This window comes from Muscardinus avellanarius, assembly GCF_963383645.1.
Source record: "Muscardinus avellanarius genome assembly, chromosome: 11".
Classification (NCBI taxonomy): domain Eukaryota; kingdom Metazoa; phylum Chordata; class Mammalia; order Rodentia; family Gliridae; genus Muscardinus; species Muscardinus avellanarius.
The window spans coordinates 101,470,271-101,495,120 of record NC_137797.1 but is presented as its reverse complement, the minus strand read 5'-3'; the positions used below and the strand labels follow the sequence as shown (position 1 = coordinate 101,495,120).

Genomic DNA, 24,850 nt, shown 5'->3' with positions numbered 1-24,850 from the left:
ACGAGGGTAATGTACAAAGCATGCTGTCTGTCTTCAGCGTCCTCTGCAAACTGTTAAGAAGTTCTTTCATAGGGTTATGAGGGGTGGATGTAAGAGCTGTTAAGCATCAAAGGAAACAAGTCGACTACATATTGGGAATCTGAGACAATATTAATCGGCTCAGGTCGCTCCTATAACAATGGGATTAAAATAGCCAGTTTAACTTGCTTTGCAGATTAAGGAGTTGAGATTTGTTTATGCACATCAGGACCATGAACCCTTCCTTCGTGACACTTGATAGCTTCACTGGCTTCTGTATGAATACTTTGATTGTGCCTATTTCCCTTGAGATCCTTTCCCCCCATGGTTTGGTGGGAATGGAACCATGAGGGCTAGAATCAATGATGTTTCCATGGGAATTATTAACTGGTACTTGCATGCTTTCTCCTCTACACTCTGTCCAACGAACCCAATCAAACGAACGAGTAACGATGGTATGTCAGGTGAACTAAAAGTAACATTAGCTTCTGAAATCGATTACCCATTTCTCCCCAGTCCACTCCTCTTTTCTGCGCCATCTCAAAGTTTCAATCATCTACTTAAATCTTGAATTACGGAGGCTGAGACGGGAGGATCGCACAGGTTCAAAGCCAGCCTCAGCTACTTAGTGAGGCTCTCAGCAACCTAGTGAGACCCTGTTTCCAAATAAAAAATTTTAAAAAAAGGTATGGGAGTATAGCCTGGAGGTAGAAAGCCTCTGCGTTCCACCCCCAGTACCACAAAAAAAAAAAAAAATCTTGAATTACCTGGAGAAATATAAGTATAACCTCTACCCCAGCACAATACTGTTGCTGGTTCCCAGGCATTAGTAACAAAATCTTTATAATACAGAGGTTTTCCTAAGGGCACCTCTTTTTGCTTAATCCGATGTTTTTGAGCGGGAGTGTTTCCTTTTGCAGCTTATTGTAAAAAAAAAAATTTAAGGTGAATAAGCCATTCGTTGTTATTCTCTTTGGAAAGACTAATCCTTCTCCTCCCATTTTTGTTTTAAATACATTTCCTTTAAAGTCTTGTTTTGCTGTTCTATGATGGCTTGACCCGTGCTATTACAGGAATCTCTGTAATGAGTTTGATATTATACAAAAAAAGGCTTGATATTTCTTTGAAAGATAAGCAGAGCCATTATCCGTTTTTATTGTAGATGGCTTTCCCATAAGTGCAAAAGCTTCTAATAAATGAGTGCTGAGAGCATCCGCATGCTCTGAAGGCATGGAAGTAGCCCAGGACATATGAGAATGCGCAGCCACTGAGTGATGGACATGTTTTAATTTTCCAAGGAGCATACTGCATAACATCCATTTGCCCCGATGCAGTAGGCTGATCTCCTCTGGGATTGGTACCCACAGGGAGTTCTATAGAGGGAATATCACTGCAAGTGAGACAAGTTCTCACAATAGTTTTTACTTCTGTGCAAGTAATGCCATGAGTTGATTTTAAAGTTCTTGCATTGGTATGGTATAGTTGACATTGTCTTAAGAGAGCCAACCAAAGTGTCTATAACCTCATTACCTTTTGCCAGTGGATCAGGCAAAGAAGTATGGGACCTAATATGGGTAATACACAAAGGATTCATTCTCTGACGAATAAGAATTTATAATTGCAAAAACAGTGGGTTTAAAGAAGTATTATCTGTAATGGTAGGTTTCAATATTTTGTACAACAAAAACGGTATATTGAGAATCAGTTACAATGTTTATAGGCATTTCAGAAAAATCAGTAGCAAAGTAACAGCATAAAATTCTGCTTTCTGTACTGAAGGGAGATTAGATTGCACAACCTTGGATATTTTTAAATTAGTATGACCAGCCATTCCTGACTTATTAGCGTCTGTAAAGAAAGTTTCTGCTTCTTTTAGAGGCACTGAAGATATTGTTTTTGGTAAAAAATCCATGTTGTTTTCTTTAGAAATTGAAATTTTTTAGAGGCTGGCTAATGATTATGAATCTTTCCTAAGAAATCACTAGAGCATTTTGCCAGTCCTCAGATAATTGCCAATGTCTTTTATTTGTTTGGTTGCAAAGGGAACAACTATATCCTGAGAATCCTGTCCAATGAGTTTTCTTAGTCTTAAACGTCCTTTAATGATCAGATGACATATTTTTGGTAAGTATGTCTCTAACCTTTTTGTAGTTTTATGAGGAAGAAATATCCATTCTATAATATTCTCAGGTTGAATTAAAAGCCCTGTTGAAGAATGAGGAGTAGGATGCCCGAGGAAAAGAATATTGCCTGAGGGACCTATTTTACTCTATTAAGTTTAATTCTTCCTCAGCTGCTGGGGTTCATTGTCTAGGGCTATCCAATTGTGAGAGCCCTTCCAAAATTTGAAACAGATTAGCTAAGGTCTATGTGGGGATGCCTAAAGAAGGACATAACCAATTAATATCACTTAAGAGTTTTCAAAAAGCATTCAGAGTTTTTAAACAATCTCATTTGCACCTTTTAAGAAATTATATTTCTATCACTTAACTGTTGACCTAAATATTTCCAGGGGACATTTCACTGAACTTTTTCTGGAGCTACTTGGAGACCATACTGCTGAAAAACATTTTGTACATAATCATATATTTCATGCAAAGTGTCCTTATTAGGGTAGGCAAAGAGGATATCATCCATATAATGATAGCAAAGACTTCCAGGAAATTTTTGTCATATTTTTTCCATAGGCTGGTGTCCAAAAGCTTGACACATGGTAGGACTGTTTAACATACCTTGCAGCAAAACCTTTTCCTGATATCTGATTTCTTAATGGTCTCATGCAAGCATGCCAAAAATTGAATAAAGGGCTCATTAGTTCCCTGAATTATCTTAGTAAAAGCCTTAGGACTTTCCCAGAATCATCCAATTTTTGCCAGGCCCGTAAACAAGCCGTTCTTATTTGTGCTAAAACATCATCACCATAAGCAACCTGGTTCTGCAGCCCAGCGTCAGGTCCAGTACCGGTGAGCTGTTCAATTGTGGCACCAGGGGGCTGCCGGCCAGCGTTCAAGTGAGGAGTTTTTTCAGCCTCCTCTCTCCACCACGATTTAAACTGCAAAGATTGTCCAGATTCTTTTTGCCAAAGTTTCCCGGCCTAATGGTATTAAAAGATTGTCATTAACAGATGCCGACACAAGCCCTTTCACAGATGGAGATTGTGTTCCAAAACAACTTACTGCTCCTTTTATGAGTTTAAGAATTGAAAAGAAATATGGGCATGCTGAACCTGAACATATCCTTGAGGAAACTGAGCTGACGAGCAATGGGAAAGAGAAAAGGATTTTTCTGAGATTCAGATGATTGTTTCTCCTCCTGCAGCAAAGCTTTGTTTAAATCCGCATCTATGGGAAACCGAAAGTAATTCCCATGGCCTGTTACAGCCTCGGTAGGAGGTGGCGGAGTGGACAGAGAACTTGAATAGGGAAAGTAACTTTAGGAGCTGTTGCACCCTGAACAGAAGAGATATCATGCAACAGGGTAGTTAATTGATTGATTAATTTATTTGAATCAGCCTGTTCCTTCTTCTTCCCAATCCATCTTCTCTGGGATCTGGAAGACTAGGATATAGCCGAGGCAATAGCCCTTCCTCTAAAACCTCCTCCGAACATGGTGGATCAATGTCTTCCTACCCATTTAATTTTTTATGAAAATCATCTATTTTTTTTTTTTTTTAGGAACCTCTCCGGTAGCGGCTGAGTAGGAAGGCCATCATCAGGTTCTTTTTTTTTTATCAGAACTCTTCCATAATCAGAGTCAGACTGACAGGGCTGTAAAGCTAAAGTAATTAAATTCAAAGCAGACCATAACTCTGCATCTATGGGGTCCCCATGCTGATGAGGTCTCCTCAAGGCTTTACCTACTGCCTACCATACTTTTATTTATTATTTTTTTTGTGTGTGGTACTGGGGATGGGACGCAGGGGCATTCTACCACCAAGCTACACCCCCAGCCCTATTTTTTATCCTCTATTTTTGAAACAGGATCTCACTGAGTTGCAAAGGGCCTCACTAAGATGCTGAGGCTGGACAATCCTCCGGTCTCTGCCTCCCGAATGCTGGGATTACAAGCTCGCACCACCATGCCCAGCCCCTTGCATACTTTTAACTTAAACTGATTTTTATTCTCTGGAGTAAACCAATAACAGTGTCTCCTGATCTTTTCCAGCGATTTTCTTAAAGTAACCTCCTTAAATGACTTTCCAGAGCCTTTTAACAAGGATTTCAGTATTGCCACATACTGATCTTGCACTATCGGGGAATTCTCCATGATTCTGCTCAAAAAATCCCCCAAATTTGTACCCCTGTGCATTCTATAACCCTTTCGGTCTTACCTGTTCCTGTCTCTTACCTTCAAGTCCCTGTTCTAGGCACCAACTAAAGTTGGACTGCAGGTGAATGGGGTCACCAAGGAAGAGCTGGCAGGCCCGCCGTCTTTAAGATTTTCTTCTCTCAGTCCTTGAGGAGGTTCTGCCTGCGCTAAGAACTGTTTGCAGCTCTTTCTGTCCTGAGTTGATCCATGTACAGATCACGCCAGGCCTCTCAGCAAAACATCCGCATCCTTCTGGGGTCATGCCCGGAGGTGGCTGCCATCTACATGGGTGGGGCTTGTTTGCAAATTGCAGCCCCATAAAAGCTGGAAGCTTGGGGCGTCTCCAGGATCAGGCTGAGGACAGGGCATTGGGCACAACACAGTCCCGGAGGTTTGTCCCTCACTATGGGAACCAGACTCCCTTGCTTAATTCTCACGTGGCTTCTTGTCCTGTTTTATACCAGTGACTCTGCCTTTGCAAGACCGTAAGTCTCACTCGAAGCCCCTACCTCACATCTGTTTTGGTCCCTCCCTTACAGCTTTCCTTTGCTTTCCTTTTAACTTCTACTTTTCCACACCTTGCAATGCCTTCCAATCACAAGAGATTATTTTGATCGATCCTTTATTTTTCCTCTATTCCTAAAATCCTATCTTTGCAATGGACCAACCAAGGTAAGTACAATCAGTAGCCACTAGGTTGCGTGATTTGATTGAATCTAGTCTAATTGCACTCTACCTTCACAAACCAGTCCTTTTGGACAGAAGCTATTGAATATAAAAATATTAAGGTGTCTACTGGGATGCCACTTAACTCACTTTGTAAGCCAGATGTGTGCACATAAGATAGCTTCTTTATTTTTCAATCATTTATGAAGTCTTCATTAAGAGTCCCCAGTTACTGCTCAGTAGTGGGGGGGAGTGAATTTAGCCCCATCTAATTTTAAAGTTGGTGAACTACTATAATTGTAAGACATGTTTTCCATCCCTCCCTAGTTTTCTCTGAGACAATGTCTAGACAGTAAGAGATGCTTTTACCTCCAGGAAGAGAAGAAGGCCAGAGTCCTTGGTCTCAGATTTTCCTGTGTTCTTTGAACACATCAATCTGGCTTCCTTTGCTTGCAAGCATACACTGTTGGGAGTCAGTAGACCGCTACATTCTCTCAGCTTGGCTAAGACCCCAAGTGTAGCTGGTCACGGTGGCACTTGCTTGTAATCCTAGTACTTGGGAGGCTGAGACAGGAGGATAGAAAGTTCTAGGCAAACCTCAGCTATTTAGTAAGGTCATCTGCAACTTAGTGAGACTTTGTTTCAAAATAAAGAATAAAAATAGGGTTGGGGGTGTAGTTCCAATGCCCCTGAGTTCAATCCCTAGTACTGCAAATAAAAATAAAACTTGGACTTTTCCTATTTACAAAATGTAGTCCCTACTACAAAGGCAAATATTTAAAATGCAAACATTCATGATTGAGTAATACATTAAAACATTTTGACTGGTGAGAAATCTTGGCAAGTAAAATCTTGGACAAATGACTCAACCTTGAGTGGGTCCCAACCGTAATATCTATTTGATGAATATTAACTAACCCCCTGTAAAAAATAGTTGTTTAATATATTAAGTATGGCCAGGCATGGTGGCGCACACTTGTAATCCCAGCATGGTTCGAAGACAACCTCAGCTACTTAGTGAGGGCCTCTGCAATTCAGTGAGACCCTGTTTCAAAATAAAGAATAAAAAACAGGGTAGGGGGTGTAGCTCGGCAGTTGAATGCCCCTGAGTTCCATCCCCAGACCCACAAAAAATAATACATAAATAAATAAATAAAATATTAAGTATGTGTGGAATTCATTTTTATTTATATTATCAATAGGCTGAGATATATAAGGATAAAAATAGCATATTGAATAAAATATATACTGATACCTCCTTTCCTATTAAGATCAAAGGACTAGAGGGAAATTTGGATGGGAAGGCACAAAAAATGTGTTTATCACTTATATCTTTGAAAGAATATTGTGCAAATCTCAAAAACATCAGATGCCAGGAAAGGCTTAGATATAAAGCAATATATGAATGGGTAATTTATTTGGTTGCTATGAGCTCCTTTTCTTTACACTAACACCTTAGTACTCATACAAAAATCTTAATTATATAAGTGGGACCCCCAAAAGTGCATGACATATCATTCTTCCAAGAAACACTTACAAACCCCTACAGCAAGATGAATGCCCAGGCTTGGACCAGCTTGCAGAATGAGAGAAATAGCCTTCACTTTTGGGTTCCAAAGCTCAACTCTTTGATATTTTCTCCTCTGAATCTCACACCGCTTAACATTGCAGCATAATAATATTGAAATTTTTTGGTCAGATTTCCTGCACAGAAATGTTTAAAGATGTGAGTTTGTGTTGGCAATGAAAAAGGGAAAGGTTGTAAGATAGTCTAAGAAAACTAATCTTTCAGAGTTGCAAATGAGCTACAAGACGCCCAGCTCCTTAGGCTTGGTCCATTGGCTCTTAGTGTGGAACTGTTCACAAAAAAAGGTTTTGTCTCTGTTGGACACACCCATATGCAAGGCAAAGGCTGGTTTCTGTAGGTTTGCTCTGATTCAGCCTCCTTCTTTTCCAGACACTACATGGTGCTGGTTCCCTCTCTGCTCCACACCGAGACCCCTGAGAAGGGCTGCTTCCTTCTGAGCCATCTGGGTGAGAGAGTGACCATAAGTGCTTCCCTGGAGTCTCCCAGGGAAATCAGGAGCCTCTTCCCTGACCTGGTGGTGGAGAAGGACACGTTCCACTGTGTGTTCTTCACTGTAAGTACTCCAGTATTAGCTGCCCATCCGTCTGGTAAATTCCTGAATTCTCTTGATTACGGCAATGGAGACCTGGGATCCAATATCAAGCAATGACTTAAGAATGTATTTAGAAGCCCGCCATGGTGGCACACACTTGTAATCCTAGTACTTGGGAGATTGAGACAGGAGGATTGCAGTTCGCGTACAGCCTCAGCTACTTAGTGAGGCCCTTTGCAACTCAGTGAGACCCTGTTTCAAAATAAAGAATAAAAAAATAGGGCTGGGGGTGTAGCTCATAGGTAGAATGCTCCTGTGTTCCATCCCCAGTACTGCCAAAAAAAAAAAGAGTATACTTAGAATTTCTCTGAGGGATACAGATAGTGAGTTTTCAAGCCACTAAGGGAAAAAAAGCATCTATTTTCCATCAGAGTAGCAGAGAAATACTTTTGAAATGCAAAAGTGTTCTCTTATTAGCCTTATTGCCCACAAGAAGAATATGAGTGACACAGCAGAATTCTCCAGCTTTGAAGCACATCTGTCTATGCAAGGTCAGGATTGGACACTGCCTGAGAATTAGATTAGACAAAGATACCATGATGAGAAAATTCTGCAGGCAACACAGACTCTTTTCCTTGTAGGAGGATACTGGGTGTCTTCATACCTCGGAATACTGGAGTGATGTAAGATGCTCCAAGCACACATCAGTATCTCTTTGGGGTTACCTTACTTGAGATATTCAACTCCAATATTCTCTCATATTTTTCAGGCAAAGAAATAGATACTCATTCCTTTAGAATTTGGCTATATTCCATTCCAAGGAATAGGATTTCACAGCTAGAAGTGTTAAGTGAGCCAAAGGGAGACATGGCTTCCACTGATGGCTGGCTGTTGGCCCCTATATCTTATTAATATCTCCATTCCTATCTCCAGAGAAAGAGTCATTTCTACCAAGTCCTAGGTAAAGCTGAAGGGATACGTAGTGATGGGTGAAGAATGCAGGGGGAGAGGACAGTAGCGTTCCTTAGTCATAAAAAAATCCTCTTTCTTGTTTAGCTCCCAAGGATTTTATCCTCTTCAGAGGTGGCATTCCTCACAGTCCAGATAAAGGGACCTACCCAAGACTTTAAGAAGAGAAACACAGTGCTGGTAAAAAACACTCAAAGTCTCGTCTTTGTCCAGACAGACAAACCCATCTATAAACCGGGACAGACAGGTATGAAGGGACACTCCACTGGTTGACGATAGGGTCACCTTTTCAGTAGGTTTTCCGACAGTTATTCCAACCCTTTAGCTTTCTGTCTTATAATCCAAATTATCTCCTTTATTATGTCTGAGTCATATAAGGGAATTTCTTGTTTGTTGTTTTTTTTTTTTTTTTAGTAAGATTTCGTGTTGTCTCCGTGGATAAAAATTTCCATCCCCAGAATGAACTGGTAAGCATCCAAAATCTATAGTTTGGAGGGATGGATCAGGATACTTGTCCAGAGTAAAGTAGAAAGAAAAGCAAGAATATGGAAACTAGTCCTTTTAGAACCTGGCTGCGACCTCACCACAGATCTGGGTAGCATCTCAGACAAGACAAAGTTGAGGCACAAAAGATGAGGAAGGCATTTCTCTTGTAAAAAAAAAAAACAAACAAACAAAAGGTGAATCAGTCTGGAATAGTTAGCTACATTTATCCTTCTGAATACACCACATTAAGAATAATAAAGAGGAGCCGGGCGTGGTGGCGCACACTTGTAATCCCAGCATTTGGGAAGCTGAGACGGGAGGATCGCAGGTTCAAAGCCAGCCTCTGCAACTTATTGAGGCCTTCAGCGGGTCTTAGTGAGTTGCTGTGTCAAATTTTTAAAAAATAATAAAAAAATAAATATCCTGAGGGTGTAACTTGGAGGTAGAATGCTCCTGGGTTCAATCCCAGAAACATACACACAAAAGAAGAAGAGGTACAAATGAATGCATGACTTAAAAAAGTATCAAAGAGTTTTTCTTCTGAATATATATGTAATCTATCACAATTTCATTTTATATAATATATATTTTTATATATGTTATAGAATACATATAATATTTAAAGACTTGGTTAGGCTCATCAAGCTCCCTTCTACTATCGGGCCTTGAGCGTGATGACTAAGGAACAAAGTTACTTCTAAAAGGTCGATAATAGACAGTGCTGCAACCGGGAGAAATTATTTTTGCTTTTAGCTAATTTATAGACTTTTTAAATTTTTTATTTGACCCATAATAATTGGACATGCTCATGGAGTATGGTATAATAATTTGATACAAGTATACAAAGTTCAATTATCAAATGAGGGTGTCTCTATGTTGCTGAGGTTGGCCTCAAACCTATGATCTTCCTGTTTCAGCCTCCTGAGTCCTGGGATTGCAGGTATACATCATTATGCCTGGCTCTTGGTTTGCCTTAATCAAATAATTCCAGAAATTCTCTTCCTATTGAGTCTAAGTTATAATGGCATATAACTCTACCAGTATCCCTCTTAATTTATGATGGTAAATAGAATAATCCTAGTTTTCAATAAGAGGATATAAATATCCCGATCTTCTTATTAAACAATGTTTTTCAGGGAAATGGCAGCACTTACTAATAATCACATTGTTTCTTTCCCTTTTTTCTTAGGTTCCACTGATATACCTTGAGGTAAGCACCAGAAAAATTTATAAGGAAATTAGTATTTTTAGGAAGTAAAAAATCAGTTCCTCCTCCTCCCAGGTGTCAGACTGATGGTATTTTGTGTTCCTTCTGTATTTGTCTTTCTGAAAGGCAATGCCAGGAGCCACCACAAAATCACTGATGGTTTCAGGACTGTTGTGACTGAATAATCACTCCCCCGTGCCTCATGTTTACCTTTAGAACCCAAAAAGAAATCGAATTGCACAGTGGCAAAGCCTCCAGTTGGAAAATGGTCTCAAGCAGCTGTCCTTCCCCTTGTCGTCAGAGCCCCTCCTGGGCCCCTACAAGGTGGTGGTGCAGAAGGAATCAGGTGGAACCACAGAGCACCCCTTCACTGTGGAGGAATTTGGTATAAAAGATAAAGAACGGGCACTGCTTTGGGGTTCAAGTAGATTGTTTGGATTTTCCGTAGGCTTGTTCAACTCGTAGTAGGTTAGCTATCCTTGCTTCTAAAGCCATCATGACTGTGTGAATTCAGAGGCTCAAATAAGCTCGGTGGTTTTCAGTATGCTGGTTATGTTTTGCTGGGTATAAAAATCTTTACTTCAGTGGAACCACCGTCATCTGGTAATGTCATTAAAATTTGTGGTGATGAAGTTAGATTCTGCATGGATTGTCAAAGCTGATGCATTGAAAAATGCATCTAATGTTTTGGAAAAACAGGACAGACATGTCAAAAATAGTTGTATTTTTAGTAAATGTTTACCAACTGCTCTTTTTTTCCTTATCTCTATTAACAGTGCTTTCCAAGTTCGAGGTCAAAGTTCAGGTGCCAAAGATAATCAGTGTTGTGGATAAAAATGTGAACATATCAGTATGTGGGATGTGAGTTCAGTTGTTTTTTGGCTTCAATGTCATATTTTGCCTTAATTCTGAGTGATTAATTAATTAAAGATTATAAATATATTTTCCCTTAGCCCTTTTATAATTTCCCTTTGTAATTTTATAATTTCTCTTTAAATGATTTCCCTTTATTTGATGGATTATTATAAATGCCTTTAATCATTATTTTTAGCAAGAAACATTTTTCATTTTTGCTTCATATTTTTTGCCTAAACATTTTAGGATAAATAACAAAGATCATTAAATTTCCCCCCAACACACAGTAGTATATGTTTCTAAAGAATAGAGGTTATTTCCCCCTTTCCACAATACCATTAACCCACTGAACAAAATTCAAAGTAATTTTGCAATATTAATTGAGAATTTAGAGTCAAGTATCCACAAATCATTCTGAATATGTCTAGAGTTCAGTGTTCATACATTGTTTTTGATTAGTATGACTTATACATTCTCTTTTATTTCAACTCAGCAATGAAAATTTTACCCAAGTGCCAAAGTTAACAGGGTAGTAAAATGAAACCTCATGCATTCATAATATATTACAAAATGGTGAAATTTTACAGTTTTTTACTCCATTTACTTACCCTACCATATTTTATTTTCCTCTAATATTTTAAAGCAAGCCATAGGAATCTATAAATATCTTAAGGTTACTTTTTTTAATGTATAACCTTGCTGGACATGATGATGCATACTTGGAAGGCTGAGACAGTAGAATCACAGGTTCATAGCCAGCCTCAACTACTTTGTGAGGTCATCTGCAACTTAGTGAGACCCTGTTTCAAAATAAAGGAATAAAATAGGACTAGGGGAGTAGCTCAGAGGTAGAATGCACCTGAGTTCTATCGACAATACACACAAAAAAAGGTTATAATAGAACCCATCATGACTGTGTGAATTCAGAGGCTCAAATGAGGTCAGTGGTTTTCAGTATGCTGGGTATGTTTTGCTGGGTATAAAAATCTTTACTTTGGTGGAACCACCATCATCTGGTAGTATCATTAAAATCTATGGTGATGAAGTTAGATTCTTTGTAACAGCCTGATATAATCTCTCCCTCAGAATTTTCTACGCTAAGAAATTTCACTTTCTCCTTTCCTTCATGTGCATTCTGCAAGTACTGGTCCTAACATTGAGAAAGAAGGAAGAGGGTCCAGTAAGATTGAGTAACAGAACAGGAGGGCTTAAACATCATAGAAGTGACTTAGGCATATTATAAATGATCTAATGACCAAGAGCATGACTAGACTAATAACCAGCAGTCGTGAGAGTGCATCCCCCACCAGTACCATGGCTTTACTGAGGCAGGCTGCTATTTCTCTGCCCTTTCATATCAGTAAATTGGGGGTGGGGGTGGGGGAGACAGACATGGTCTATAAAGTTCTCTTCCACTTATGCCTTTTGTGAATTGAGCTAGCTCTTGCCGTTCCTTTTAATTTTGAGAATTAAACTCATTTCCTGCAAAAAATAAAAAGTGGCAGAAGAAGCATGCAGGGTAAATAAATATGCCAGGATAAATACTATAGGCTGGGAATACCAACTTATAGTATATAGGGAATACCAACAGTCCTGGGCCTCTGCCTCAAGTCTGTCTCAAAGAAATGGTGAAGGATTTAAGTGTCTAATTTAATGACATCCTATTGTACATAGGATAGATATCTTGGATAGACACTTCAGCATGAGATGATCTTATTCTAATTTTTATTTGAGATGATATCAGAGGTATTTGCAAATAAAAAAGAAAAATAATGCTCAAAGTGTTAGTGTATCAATTAGTCCATTTCTATTGAATGAGAGAGAAAAAGAACTAATGTAAGTTGTAGAGTGTGCACACATACACACAAATTAATTCAGTATAGTATACCCTATGGTATTCTTCCTGATATATATATATATATATATATATATATATATATATATATTTGTGTATTATAATTTTATAATTGTGTTGACTTTTTATTTATTGTTTATTTTCATTCTATTTATCATCTAAATTTGCTCATTTGGTATATGGAATATATTTTTAATTTTAAAATCACAATATTAAAAAATGATAAAATAGACTCAAAGGAAGAAATCTTTTAAAAATCTCAAAAATATATATAATGGCACAGGGCAATATAGTTCAAGGTTTTTCACAGATAATGTTTCTTTTTTGTTTGTTTGTTTCTGGGTGTGAAAGAGGTCTTTTTTGATTATTGGTTTTTGGTTTAAGAATTTTATTGGTCCTATGTAACTGACCACCATAGTGAGATTCAAAGTGACATACTGATCTCTGCACCAAAATCCTGTGCTGTGTTTCCCTTTGATTTTTGAGAGGGACATTGCTCAGACATGCCTCTACTTGGTAAGGGCCCCACATAATAAAGATGTATAGGAACCTGTGGGGAAGACTCCTGTGAAGGGTTGGTAGTAGGGAATGCAGATATCCTTTCTCACTTCCTGATTCATTCCTCCTGTGACAGATACACATATGGGAAACCAGTCCCAGGACTTGCTACTGTGAGCCTGTGCAGGAAACCACTTCATGCTGGGTTTTGTAACATGCAGGATTTCTGTGAGGAATTCAGCGAACAGGTGAGTGTTTCGTCTTCTGTATCGGAGCTTCTCAACCATCATTGACAACAGATGAAACACCCCTTTTTATTAACTAGAACAACAGGACTTATCTCAAAATATCTCTCACAAAAGGAGAGCTTTGTATTCTTAATCAACAAGACTCTCATTGGACAGTGTTAGGGTTTGGATATAGAATATCCCCCAGAACTCCCGGGGTGGAGAAAGCAGCCATATTGGAGGCAGGAGACTGAACCTGGCTGCTAAGGAGGGGTCTCTGGAGATATGGCCAGGGACCGGGTTTCCTGGGGCAGGTTGTTAACATTTCTCTCTCCTCTCTCCTCTCCTCCCTCTCGCCTTCTCTCCTTTCCTCCTCTCTTCTTTCTCCCTCTCTCTCTCTCCCTTCTGTCTCCACTTGCTGACACAAACTCTCAGCCTTCTTTCTCTCCTTCCCATTTTCAGTCTAGACATATAGACTGAAATCTCCAAACACATAAATAGACCTTCCTCTGAGTTGTAGTCATCAGGTATTTGGGGGTCACGTTGACTCACTCAGAGAATTAAGCTTGGAGAATGACAGAGCAGAAGGGAACCCAAGATTCTTGAAGGCTAACCCGAAAAAGTTGCTTTGGCATCAGAAAAAAAGAATAGACTTAGTGGCTCTGGATCTTAATCAGTATGGCATTTACTGTCTTCTGTACCCTCAGCTCAACAGCGATGGCTGCATCTCCCAACAAGTAAAAACAAGCTGGTTCCAGATAAGAAATTCGGGCTTGGAAATGACCCTCCAAGTGAAAGCCGAGATCAAAGAGGAGGGAACGGGTGAGGCTAATGGAATATGGAAGGTCGAAAAACAAGCAGAGATTTATTGCTCATAACAACAAAAGCGTAAGAAAGGTTGTAGGGGAGATTTACTTTTTTTTTTTTTTTTTGGCTGCAGATGTAGTACTTACTGGAAATGGGACCAGTACAATCACAAACCTTGCGAGCAAAGTCAAGTTTGTGAAAGTGGACTCACACTTTAGACGAGGAATCCCTTTTGTTGGACAGGTAGTGTATACTATGATTCACAGGTAGGCAAAATTCCCAGTTGGACCTAAGTCCAGGACTCAGGGATGTGGTCCATTCCTGGTTTGGTTATCCATTAAGTTGGCTAAAATCATGAAACCAAGAACCAGATACTTTCCTTTGTAAATAATTAATATAATATAGTGACTCACTCATTTCATAATAAATAAGTGATATTTCCATCAGTAACCAGCTAGCATCAAAACTTTCGATTTTCTCACAAGTAACTCCAAATGGACGAATGCCAGATTATTCTTTTTTTGTTGTTGTTCTACTTAGAATTAAGTGGGTTAATGGTTTAAATTCTAGTTAGTCCTTAGCTTGCACATATAAGAGAAAACATACGACCCTTCACTTTCAGTGACTGGCCAACCTCACCTAGCATGATGTTCTCCAGGTCCATCTATTTTCCTGAAAATGACATTGTTTTGTTCTTCTTTATTGACGAGTATATTTCCATTGGGTGTTTCTTCCATAGTTTTGTAATCCATTCATCTGTTGGTGGGCACCTAGGTTGGTTCCATAATTTGGTTATTGTGAATTGTGCTGCTATAAACATGGATATGCGTATATTACTATAATATTCTGATGTCAACTCCTTTGGAAAGATACCCAGGAGCAATATAACTGGATCATATGGTGGATCCATTCCCAATTTTCTAAGAGATCTCTACCCTGATCTCCATAGCGGCTGTATTAAAATTTGCAATCCCAACAACAGTGTAGAAGAATTCCTATTTTGACTCTTAGATGCAAACTAAGTGATATATCATAGCTATTAACCCCTCCCCCTAGACTTCACAGAAATACTACAGAGTTTCAAAAATAAAGAAGTCATGGAAAGGCATGAGGAGCAGATAGAAGAAGTAAAACTAAGGGGGTTTTAGTTTTTCCATAATGGCAACAGAAGCATCAGGTCACAGGTTCCCTTCTCTTTGAGTGTTATCCACAGAAGTCCTCAAATACTTTTTCCTCTCCAGGTGCTTCTAGTGGATGGAAATGATGTTCCCATTCCCAATGAAAGCGTTTTAATCTCTTCACTTGAGGGTGGATATTCTTTCAATGGAACCACCAATGAACAAGGGCTTTTACCGTTTACAATCAATACTACCAATATCATGTCTACTAAACTTGTTCTTATGGTAAGTATGATAAAGAAAATCCTAGCCGGGCATGTGGCGCACGCTTGTAATCCCAGCATTCGGGAGGCTGAGACAGGAGGATCGTGGTTCATGGACGGCCTCAGCTATTTAGCGAGGCCCTCTGCAACTCAGTGAGACCCTGTTTCAAAATAAAGAATAAAAAATAGGGCAGGGGGTGTAGCCCGGAGGTAGAAGGGCTTCCAGGAACCCCAGTACCACCAAAAAAAAAAAAAGTTTGCTTGTGTGTTATCTAAAACAAAAAAATGGTAAAGGACTAAAATTTATTGATTCTAGCTTAGATAAATAGTATATAAAGTATTTCTCTTTCTCTATGATCAATGTTAATTAAATTTTAATGTATGTATTAATGATAAATATTTTGGATGTGATGGATACGACTGAAAAAGTGAAAAAACGAATAAGCAGTGTCCCTGCAGTTGAAATGTTGCCATATTCATAAATTTAACACTATTAGAATAGTGTACTTAAGTATAATCATTTTTGTCAAAATAGGAGTCTTATTACAAGAACAAATAAATAAATCCACAAAATATGCCTAAATAAATGTAGAAAACAATAAGCATACCAAAAAAGAGCTATAGATCATACAGGGAAAATAGCTATAGATGAGTGACTATAGGAAAAATTGTTGGTAAACAATTTCTATAAGGTTTAAGTTCCAGAAACTACATATATCTTAAAAGCTGGAAATGATAGCAATGAAAAGAAGCATGAATGTAAAGTCTCTGAGGATTGTTAATAATCTTGAGATCAGCAAGATCATCTTAACATGTAATTTATATGATCTTTATATGTGATGAATATGAGGACCTTCAGTTGCCTCAAGATTTCCTTTTCTGCCTGTGTGGATCATGCATTGTCTAGATCATACGTTTTTCTGCTTGTCTGGATCATGTATTGTCTGGATCATGTATTATTCTGCCTGTCTGGATTGTGTATTATCTGTATTGTGCATTGTTCTGCCTGTCTGGATCATGCATTGTCTAGATCATGTGTGTTCTGCTTGTCTGGATCATGTGTTGTCTAGATCATACATTTTTCTGCTTGTCTGGATCATGTATTTTCTGTATCGTTCATTGTTCTGCCTGTCTGGATCATGCATTGTCTAGATCATGCATCGTTCTGCCCGTCTGGATCATGTGTTGTCTGGATCATGCATTGTCTAGATCCTGCATCGTTCTGCCCGTCTGGATCATGTGTTGTCTGGATCATGGATTGTCTAGATCATGCATCGTTCTGCCCGTCTGGATCATGTGTTGTTCCCACCTGAGCATCACGCCCCCTCTGGCTCTGTGGGGCAGGAGAGAAAGGTCGAAGCGGTGATGAGGAAGCAGAATCTAGGCTAAGGAGGAGCATTTGCAGGTTATTTCCTTTTAACATCTGCAACAGAGGAAGGCTGGCAACTCGGGTATTTGGTGGCCAGTGGAGATGAGAGATATTCATTGGGTAGAATAGAAGACAAAATTTCAGCTGTGAATTTTGGTGAGAAACTTAAGGTAAAGAATTTCGAGAAAAGATTGTTTCTTTGTTTTTCTGTCATATCAGGCCAGGCAGATTCATCCTCAAACGTGTTTTACACTGGGATGGCTACAGGAAGAATACCAGCCAGCACATCACACCGCGACTCAAGTTTTCTCTTTACAAGGGAATTACCTTTACCTGGAGCCAGTGGATGGTCCCCTGCCATGTGGCCAAACAAAAGCTCTCAAAGCACACTATACCCTGGGTGCAAAGGCCAGGGGAAGTCTAAAAGAGCTCATTTTATTTTACCTGGTAAGGATAAGACCATGGGATGTATTGGGGGCTTCTTGTTAGACAAAAGTAGTCAGTGGGACCAAGAATGTCAAAAGAAATTAATTGTACATTGCCATTTTGCTTTAACCAGCCATGCGCCCTTGGTTCTTCGGCTTTTTCTCAGGTGTCTCTCCCAGCACAGAGTCAACAAATGGACGTGGTCACGACCAAGCAAGGGACGGGATATTGAGAACTATGTCAGACTCAAGGCAAGTTCCTTTTCTGTTGGTTTTTCATTTCAGATCATGGCTAAAGGAGGCATCGTCAGGTCGGGAACCCAGACTCTGCCTGTGGAGTCAGGAGACAGTGAGTATCCTCAGGCCGTGTCCACACCTCTTTTTCTAACACATCTACCTCACCCCTTGGTGACAGCTCACGGACGGGAACGTTATTCTTCTTATCCCTTCACTGTAAGAAGGAAGACAGCAAGGAAAATATCTTCCTTACAATTCTTTTGCATTTTTATACTTTTATTTGTGCATTATTGTCTCATGTCATAATGCAATTCACACTGATAGTGGCATACATGCACACAAACTTGGGGTTGCATTTTTTAATGGAACAATAATCAATATATAAATGTGATGGCCTACGACTTACTAGGCTCTCGAGAGAGACATTATTTTCTGAAGTACTGTGTTTTCACTTTGGTTTTTCTCTTCTATTTGACCTTAATGTGAAACCATTTTATAATCTAGCTTCCTTTCATTTTTTGTCTAACAATAAATATATATTGATCATCTTAATATTTTATAAGAGAAGCCAGGCATGGTGGTACATGCCTGTAGTGCCAGAAATTAAAAGGCTGCGACAGGAGGATCACAGGTTCAAGGACAGTCAGTCTCGGCAATTTAGTGAGACTCTCAGCAACTTGGAGAGATTCTGTTTCAAAAATTAAAAAAAATAGACGGGTGTGGTGGTGCACACTTATAATCCCAGCATTTGGGAGGCTGAGAGTGGAGGATCACAGTACATAGACAGCCTCAGCTACTTAGGGAGGCTAAGTAAACCTGTTTCAAAATAAAGAATAAAAAGTAGGGTAGAGCTCAGAGGTCGATTGCCCCGGGTTCCATCCCCAGACCTGCAAAAATAAATTAATTAATTAATTAATTAATTATAAATAAAAATGGGCTAAGGGTGTAGTATTTGGGAAGCTGAGACAGAAGGATCACAGGCTCCTACTCAGCCTCAGCCACTTAGTGAGGCTCTCTGTATCTTAGTGAGATACTATTTGTGTGTGTGTGTGTGTGTGTGTGTGTGTGTGTGTGTGTGTTGCTGTGGGTGGAACCCAGGGGCTTTTCTACATCCAGGCTGCACTCCAGGACCTATTTTATATTGTATTTGGAAACAGGGTCTCACTAAGTTGCTGAGAGCCTCACTAAGTAGCTGAGGCTGGCTTCAAACCTGTGCAATCGTCCCGTTTCAGCCTCCCAAGCACGGGGATTACAAGCGTGCACCACCACACCCAGCAAGTGAGATACTATTTCAAAATAAAAGATAAAAAAATAGGATTGGGACGGTAGCTTAGCGGTAGAATGTCCCTGGGTTCTATCCCTAGTACCGCAAAAAAAAAAAAATTTTATATTGGAAAATAAAACCTCTATGATTATATCTTACAAATTTAGTGCCCTATTTAAATGGAAAATCACCTCTAGCCTGAAGTCTAGATAAAATAATTATCATCAATGCATACGTACAGAGCAATCTGCTGTTGATATTTGAGTTGATGTAGGAAGCAATTAAGTGGGAGGAAAGGTCTGAATATAGGGAACTTTGTCAATTGAATCTACAGCTGAAGTCATGAAGGGTTAGGGGTTGGGGTTAGGCTCTTTGTTTCTCCAAAAATCTAGAATGACGCTTTAGGAGACTGAGCCACTGAGCGTGCAGTTCCCAGCCGGGGAAGGCGGAGCAGGGCGTCCTGACCCAGCATCTCTCCTCTCCTCACCCAGCGAGCAGCACCTTCTCCTTGACCTTCCCTGTGGAGTCAGACGTCGCCCCCGTGGCGCGCCTGTTCATCTTCGCCATTTTACCGGATGGAGAAGTCATTGGAGATGCCGAGAATTTTGAGGTTGAAAATTGTTTCGCCAACAAGGTAAAGAGATTTCACGTAAAATTATAAGAACACAAAATTTACCCCCAAGAAAAAAACTGGGTCCCAAGGAGCATACCGAGTTGCCTGATAGTTCCCAACCAGTTAATGGCAGGGCAAGTGTACCTTGGAGGTAGAGTGTCCCTGGGTTCCATCCCCAGAACAACACACACGCAAAAAAAAAGAAGAAACCTTTTCAATCAACAGTGAAGATGTGCCTGATTGATTCTCCCAATGGAGTCACATAAAGCCAAATGCGAGTATGACTTAGGAAATGCAGGTGAATTCGTGATTGAACCCAGAAGTTTGTTATTCTGACTCTGGCCCCCCATTCTTACAGGTGGGCTTGAGCTTCAGCCCCGCACAGAGCCTCCCAGCCTCCCACACCCAGCTGCGAGTCACGGCTTCCCCGCACTCCCTCTGCGCCCTGAGAGCCGTGGACCAGAGCGTGCTGCTCCTGAAGCCCGAGGCCGAGCTCTCCGCATCCTCGGTGAGCACTTGGCTGCCTTGGGGTCAGGAAGGATCGTGTGCAGGGCACAGAGCAGAGAGGGGCCTCTATTGACAGTAAAATATGACCGTAGTGATGCTTACCATTTGTCTACTCCCTGATGGTTTTGCAACCTGTCTCCCAGAGGTTTTCTCATTCATACCAACATCACGGTCACTAATAGCCCCATCTGAAGATGCCAAAGATAAGGTTTGGGATAATTGAGAGAGTTGTGCAAGATTACCCAGAAATAAATAGCATGCCTGAGATGTGATTCTTGAACACTACCTGCAAGTTCTGATTCATTCCTTAAGACAACTCCTATTTCTGTTTTAGTTTTTGTTTTGTTGAAGGGAGGGGTACTGGGGATTGAATCCAGGGATGCTCGACCTGGAAGATACACCACTAGCCCTGTCTACATTTTATTTTTTACGGTACTGGGAATGGAACCCAGGGGCATTCTACCTCCAAGCTACACCCCTAGTCCTATTTTTTATTCTTTATTTTGAAACAGGGTCTCACTGAGATGCAAAGGGCCTCACTAAATAGCTGAGGCTGGCCATGAACTGTGATCCTCCTGTCTCAGCCTCCTGAATGCTAGAATTACAAGTATCCACCACCATACCCTTTCTATTTTTTGTCTGAAACAGCTGAACTAACTTGCCAAGGTTGGCCTCGAACCTATGCTCCTCCTGTCTCAGCCTCCCACATACTGGAATTACCAGGCTTGGGTCACCGCACATGGCTCAACTTGTCTTTCTACAAGGAAGTATTCTTACTTTTCAGTGTTGGAAGATAAAGTAGCATTAAAATGTATTTTGTGCCCTCAGCAACTTAGCCAGACCCTGCTTCAAAATACATACATAAGTACATACTTACATACATACATACATACGTACATACATAAGTACAATAAAGGGCTGGGGGTGTCGCTCTCACAGGGAGAATGCCCTTGAGTTCAATCCTCAGTACCACAAAAAAAAAGTAGCCTGCATTTGCAATTGGATAAATATTGATCCATCTATATAGATGATATATGCTCCTTTATGTGCCTAAGTGGTTCTTCAAGAACAAAGCTTAGTAGACATGGAAGTTTAATAAGGAGCAGAAATAATTTATACCTAAATTCCTTGGGGCATTGACATCATCAAACACAAAGGGAAGTTAAATCTTCTTCCAGGGTTTCGTTTCCCCTCCAAACTCCATGCTAAGGTTTTTGTGAATCCTTCATAAATGAAGATTTTATTCATCCTTGGAAGCACTTTTCCAAGTACGTGTTGCATCTTCAAAACAAAAACACTGCTAAAAAATCAACAAGAGCTGGGCGTGGTGGTGCACGCTTGTAATACCAGGATTTGGGAGACTGAGACAGAAGGATCCGGGTTATCGGACAGCCTCAGCTATGACTTAGGGTCTTTGCAACTCAGTGAGACCCTGTTTCAAAAAAAAAAATAAAAAACAGCGCTTAGCGTGTAGCTTGGAGGTAGAATGCCCCTGGGTTCCATCCCCAGTACCGCAAAATAAAAAGAAAAATATCAACAGGATTTTCAACTTCTAAGAAACCAGCTATGTGAACGGACTCAAGAGATGGTTAATGATAATTACCCTCTTTCTATCAGTTCACCGAAAATTTCAAAAGAAAAGCAGGTAAGAGTTCTGCCTTTGATCCTCCTACCGTACAGGTGTACAATCTGCTACCTGTGAAGGATCTCACCGACTTCCCCGACAAGCTGGGCGAGCAGAAGGAAGAGCAAGCAAGCTGTGCGAATCCTTACCTCGTTCATAACGGAGCTATCTATGCCCCCTTATCAAATCAAGATGAAGACGACATCTATGGTATCCTCAAGGTAAAATTCTTATTACTATTAAATGTACTGTGTTGGACTCTTTTGAATCGTAAAACCGTGTACTTGTGAATAATTTTAGTAATCGTCTAGTGTTACTGCTTCCCTTTGCAGCTGAGAAAAATCAAACCAATAAAAAAGTTAAAGCCTCTGTCAAGATCACACAAGATTTCTGCAAGTCAGAGCTAGGGATAAAACTGTACTTTGCCTATTCATTTTTTTTCTTTTTCTTTTTTTTCTTTTTCTTTTTTTTTTTTTTTTTGCAGTACTGGGATTGAACCCAGGGGCATTCTACCTCCGAGGTACACCTCCAGCCCTATTTTTAATATTTATTTTAAAACAGAGTCTCACTAAATTGCAGAGGGTTTCACCTAAGTAGCTGAAGCTAGCCGTGAACCTGTGATCCTCCTGTCTCAGCCTCCCAAGTACTGGGATTACAAGCGTGCACCACCATGCCCGGCTTATTCATCTGATTTTTAAAAATCATGTTTAGGGTTTTATGCTGGCTAAATAAAGAATAAAATGTTAACGATTAATAGGGTATAATAATATTTCTACTCTCTGTTTCCTGAGTTGTGTGTATCACCATGGAATTAGTATAAGACCACTGGCATTTCATAAAGAAATTGCTAGAGATAATATGTTTTATATATTCTACTCAAGTTTACAAGTTGACTAAGCAATTGTTTCCCCCCTCCCCCAGGGAATGGGACTAAAGGCGTTCACCAACTTGAAAATTCGAAGGCCACCATTATGTTCACAAATCTTCCAGCCACCTGTAGCAGTACAGCCATTCGGTTACGGAATTGGAGCAGCAGGTTGCTTTTATGTTTGTTTGTTTGTTTGTTTGTTTGTTTGTTTGTTTGTTTGTTTTACAGTGCTGGGGATGGAACCCAGAGGCATTCTACCTCCAAGCTACACCCCCAGTCCTACATTTTGTTCTTAAATTTGAAACAAGGTCTCCCTATGTTGCAGAAAGCCTCACTAAGTAGCTGAGGCTGGCGGAAAACTGTGATCCTCCTATCTCAGCCTCTCAAGTACTGGGATTCCAAGTGTGCACCACCCTACCTGCAGGTTGCTTTTAATTTCCTGGCATATGCAGCAAAAATGGTAAGATGGGACTGATAATGTAGCCCTATCTCTAATGCATATAATTAGCCAGATCAAGATTCAGATGAGTGTTTTTTGCTGAAGTTACTTGGCTGGTAAATAGTAAAGCTAAAACTGATCAGATGGCTTTGGGGGGGTTGTTTTTGTTTTTTATATTTTGTTTTAGTTTTTGTTTTTGTTTTTTTTTTTTGATGAATCAGATACTTCAGGGCACAAAATCAGATGAGACCAAAGATACCAGTGTACTATAAGAGAAGGAATACATGTATAGCAGAGAGAGGAAGTCTCATTATGAAATCAGAAAAGACATTTATAGAAATGTTCCATCTTAAAAAGAAAATGAAAGGAACAAGGACAAAGACTTCACTGGCCAAAAAAAACAGGTGCAAACATGATAGAAATACCACAAAAACCACCAGTCAAATAAAGCAGCCCTTTGTTAAACCCTCCAACTTCCTACTGAAACCTCTGCCCCATTGCCAGGTGTGTACACTTGAATCCCCTTTTCTGACTCTTTCTCCTCCCTCGTCGCATGATTTGAACTAAGCTTTTCTCCAAAATATCCCTGGTATCTATCTGCTCATAAATATCTTTATGCTTTGAGCTCAGATTGGGAATCAGAGATCCCTGTCTGAAGTGGGTGAGCACTGACTCTCCCCTAAGGTTCAAATCCTTAAATTTGAAGGAAGCCCGGGGTGGTGGCCCACGCCTGCAATCCCAGTACTTGGGAGGCTGAAACAGGAGACAAGTGGGTTCAAGACCCACCTTGGCAACTTTGTGAGACCCCGTTTCAAAATAAAAAAGTCACTATGGTTAGAACAGAGAGAACTAGGTGTGAGCAGCTGGAAAGGAAATTTAGAAGGATGTGGGTGGGGCTTGCAGGACGTGACTTTCACGCCAAGTGAAAGGAGGAACTCTTCAGATGAAGCGTGGTTGTGTTATGGTATTTCTCCAGAGGAGCACACTAGATACCAAACCTAGAAGAAAAATAAAGCTTTAGGTCTTTGTGATTTTTTTTTATTGCTTGAAGGTATAAAAGTTCCAAAGAAGTATTAGAAAGCTGGATTGAGCTGTTCATTTTAAGTCAGGAACAGAACATTCAGTTGGAATGATTTTGTAATCAGTAGTTAAAAGAAGGAATACAGTGGGTCAGTCAGTCCAGAAAACAACATATTTTCATGTCAAATGGGGAAAAGAAGCAATAAAAAAAAAGATAAGATGATAGAATTTGTCTCTGGAGGTGGTTAAACTCAAAGTCCTTACGAGTAGAGTTTATTAACCGTGGTATGAGAAAAAAACAGAACGTCTTTATAGAGACAGGAAGGATAGAGATCAGATTGATAATAAAAATAGAAAAGATATATCCACCCTCCAGTAAGTAGAGTTAAAATCACACATGAGGCTGTGGTTTATTGGCTGCAATGGCTGGAGGAATTGAGGGCCTGGGATATCGAGGGTAGGAAATAGAAAATAGTTCATTGAGATGCATTATCTAGTTAGATGTGTGTTAAAAATAAGAATAAAAACAGGGAAAATTTATAAAAATCATAAAAAAGCAACACCAGATATGGGAAGACCCACAGCTTGCAAAGACACAGAGGAAGCTATATGGTATTCATTAAAAAAATCACTACTGAGAATTCTTTTCCAGTTGAAAACTATTGAGGGAAAATTACTAAAAATACAGTTTTTCTTCTAAGTGTTCTTTCACGAGGTATTTTTGAAATAGCAGGTCAGATGCCTGGATAGTAATCCTGACTCAAATTTAATTTATTAGCATGATTTTAGGCACAACAGGGACCAGAGAGCCTTTCCGTGGCTTTCTGGTCTCCCATTTTCATAAGAGAGTTCTTTGAACCATAAGGGTATCCCAATTGGGAACATCTGTCTTTGGCCTCTTGAGATCTTCATAGCTCTTTTCCATAAAATAAATAGAATAAAACCTAATGCTCTAGTCGTCTTCTTCTTCTTCTTCTTCTTCTTCTTCTTCTTCTTCTTCTTCTTCTCCTCCTCCTCCTCCTCCTCCTCCTCCTCCTCCTCCTCCTCCTCTTCCTCCTCTCCTCCTCCTCCTCTTCCTCCTCTTCTT

At 39.9% G+C, this 24,850-nt stretch overlaps 1 protein-coding gene across 1 annotated transcript in view; it reads left to right on the top strand.

The window, feature by feature from the left end:
- Positions 1-4,984: 4,984 nt before the first annotated feature.
- The window catches only part of LOC308269643 (pregnancy zone protein-like), a gene marked incomplete at both ends in the record, with an annotated part of 40,256 nt that continues 20,390 nt past the window's right edge, over positions 4,985-24,850 (top strand). The window contains 17 exons of the mRNA XM_080705008.1: positions 4,985-4,998; positions 6,950-7,133; positions 8,169-8,328; positions 8,496-8,548; positions 9,757-9,777; positions 9,991-10,159; positions 10,551-10,635; positions 13,119-13,230; positions 13,917-14,031; positions 14,150-14,259; positions 15,258-15,419; positions 16,986-17,213; positions 17,477-17,540; positions 19,184-19,326; positions 19,664-19,813; positions 21,493-21,657; positions 22,358-22,451. Coding sequence (XP_080561134.1) covers positions 4,985-4,998; positions 6,950-7,133; positions 8,169-8,328; positions 8,496-8,548; positions 9,757-9,777; positions 9,991-10,159; positions 10,551-10,635; positions 13,119-13,230; positions 13,917-14,031; positions 14,150-14,259; positions 15,258-15,419; positions 16,986-17,213; positions 17,477-17,540; positions 19,184-19,326; positions 19,664-19,813; positions 21,493-21,657; positions 22,358-22,451 — 2,029 coding nt within the window. The remainder of the gene's footprint in view (positions 4,999-6,949; positions 7,134-8,168; positions 8,329-8,495; positions 8,549-9,756; positions 9,778-9,990; positions 10,160-10,550; positions 10,636-13,118; positions 13,231-13,916; positions 14,032-14,149; positions 14,260-15,257; positions 15,420-16,985; positions 17,214-17,476; positions 17,541-19,183; positions 19,327-19,663; positions 19,814-21,492; positions 21,658-22,357; positions 22,452-24,850) is intronic.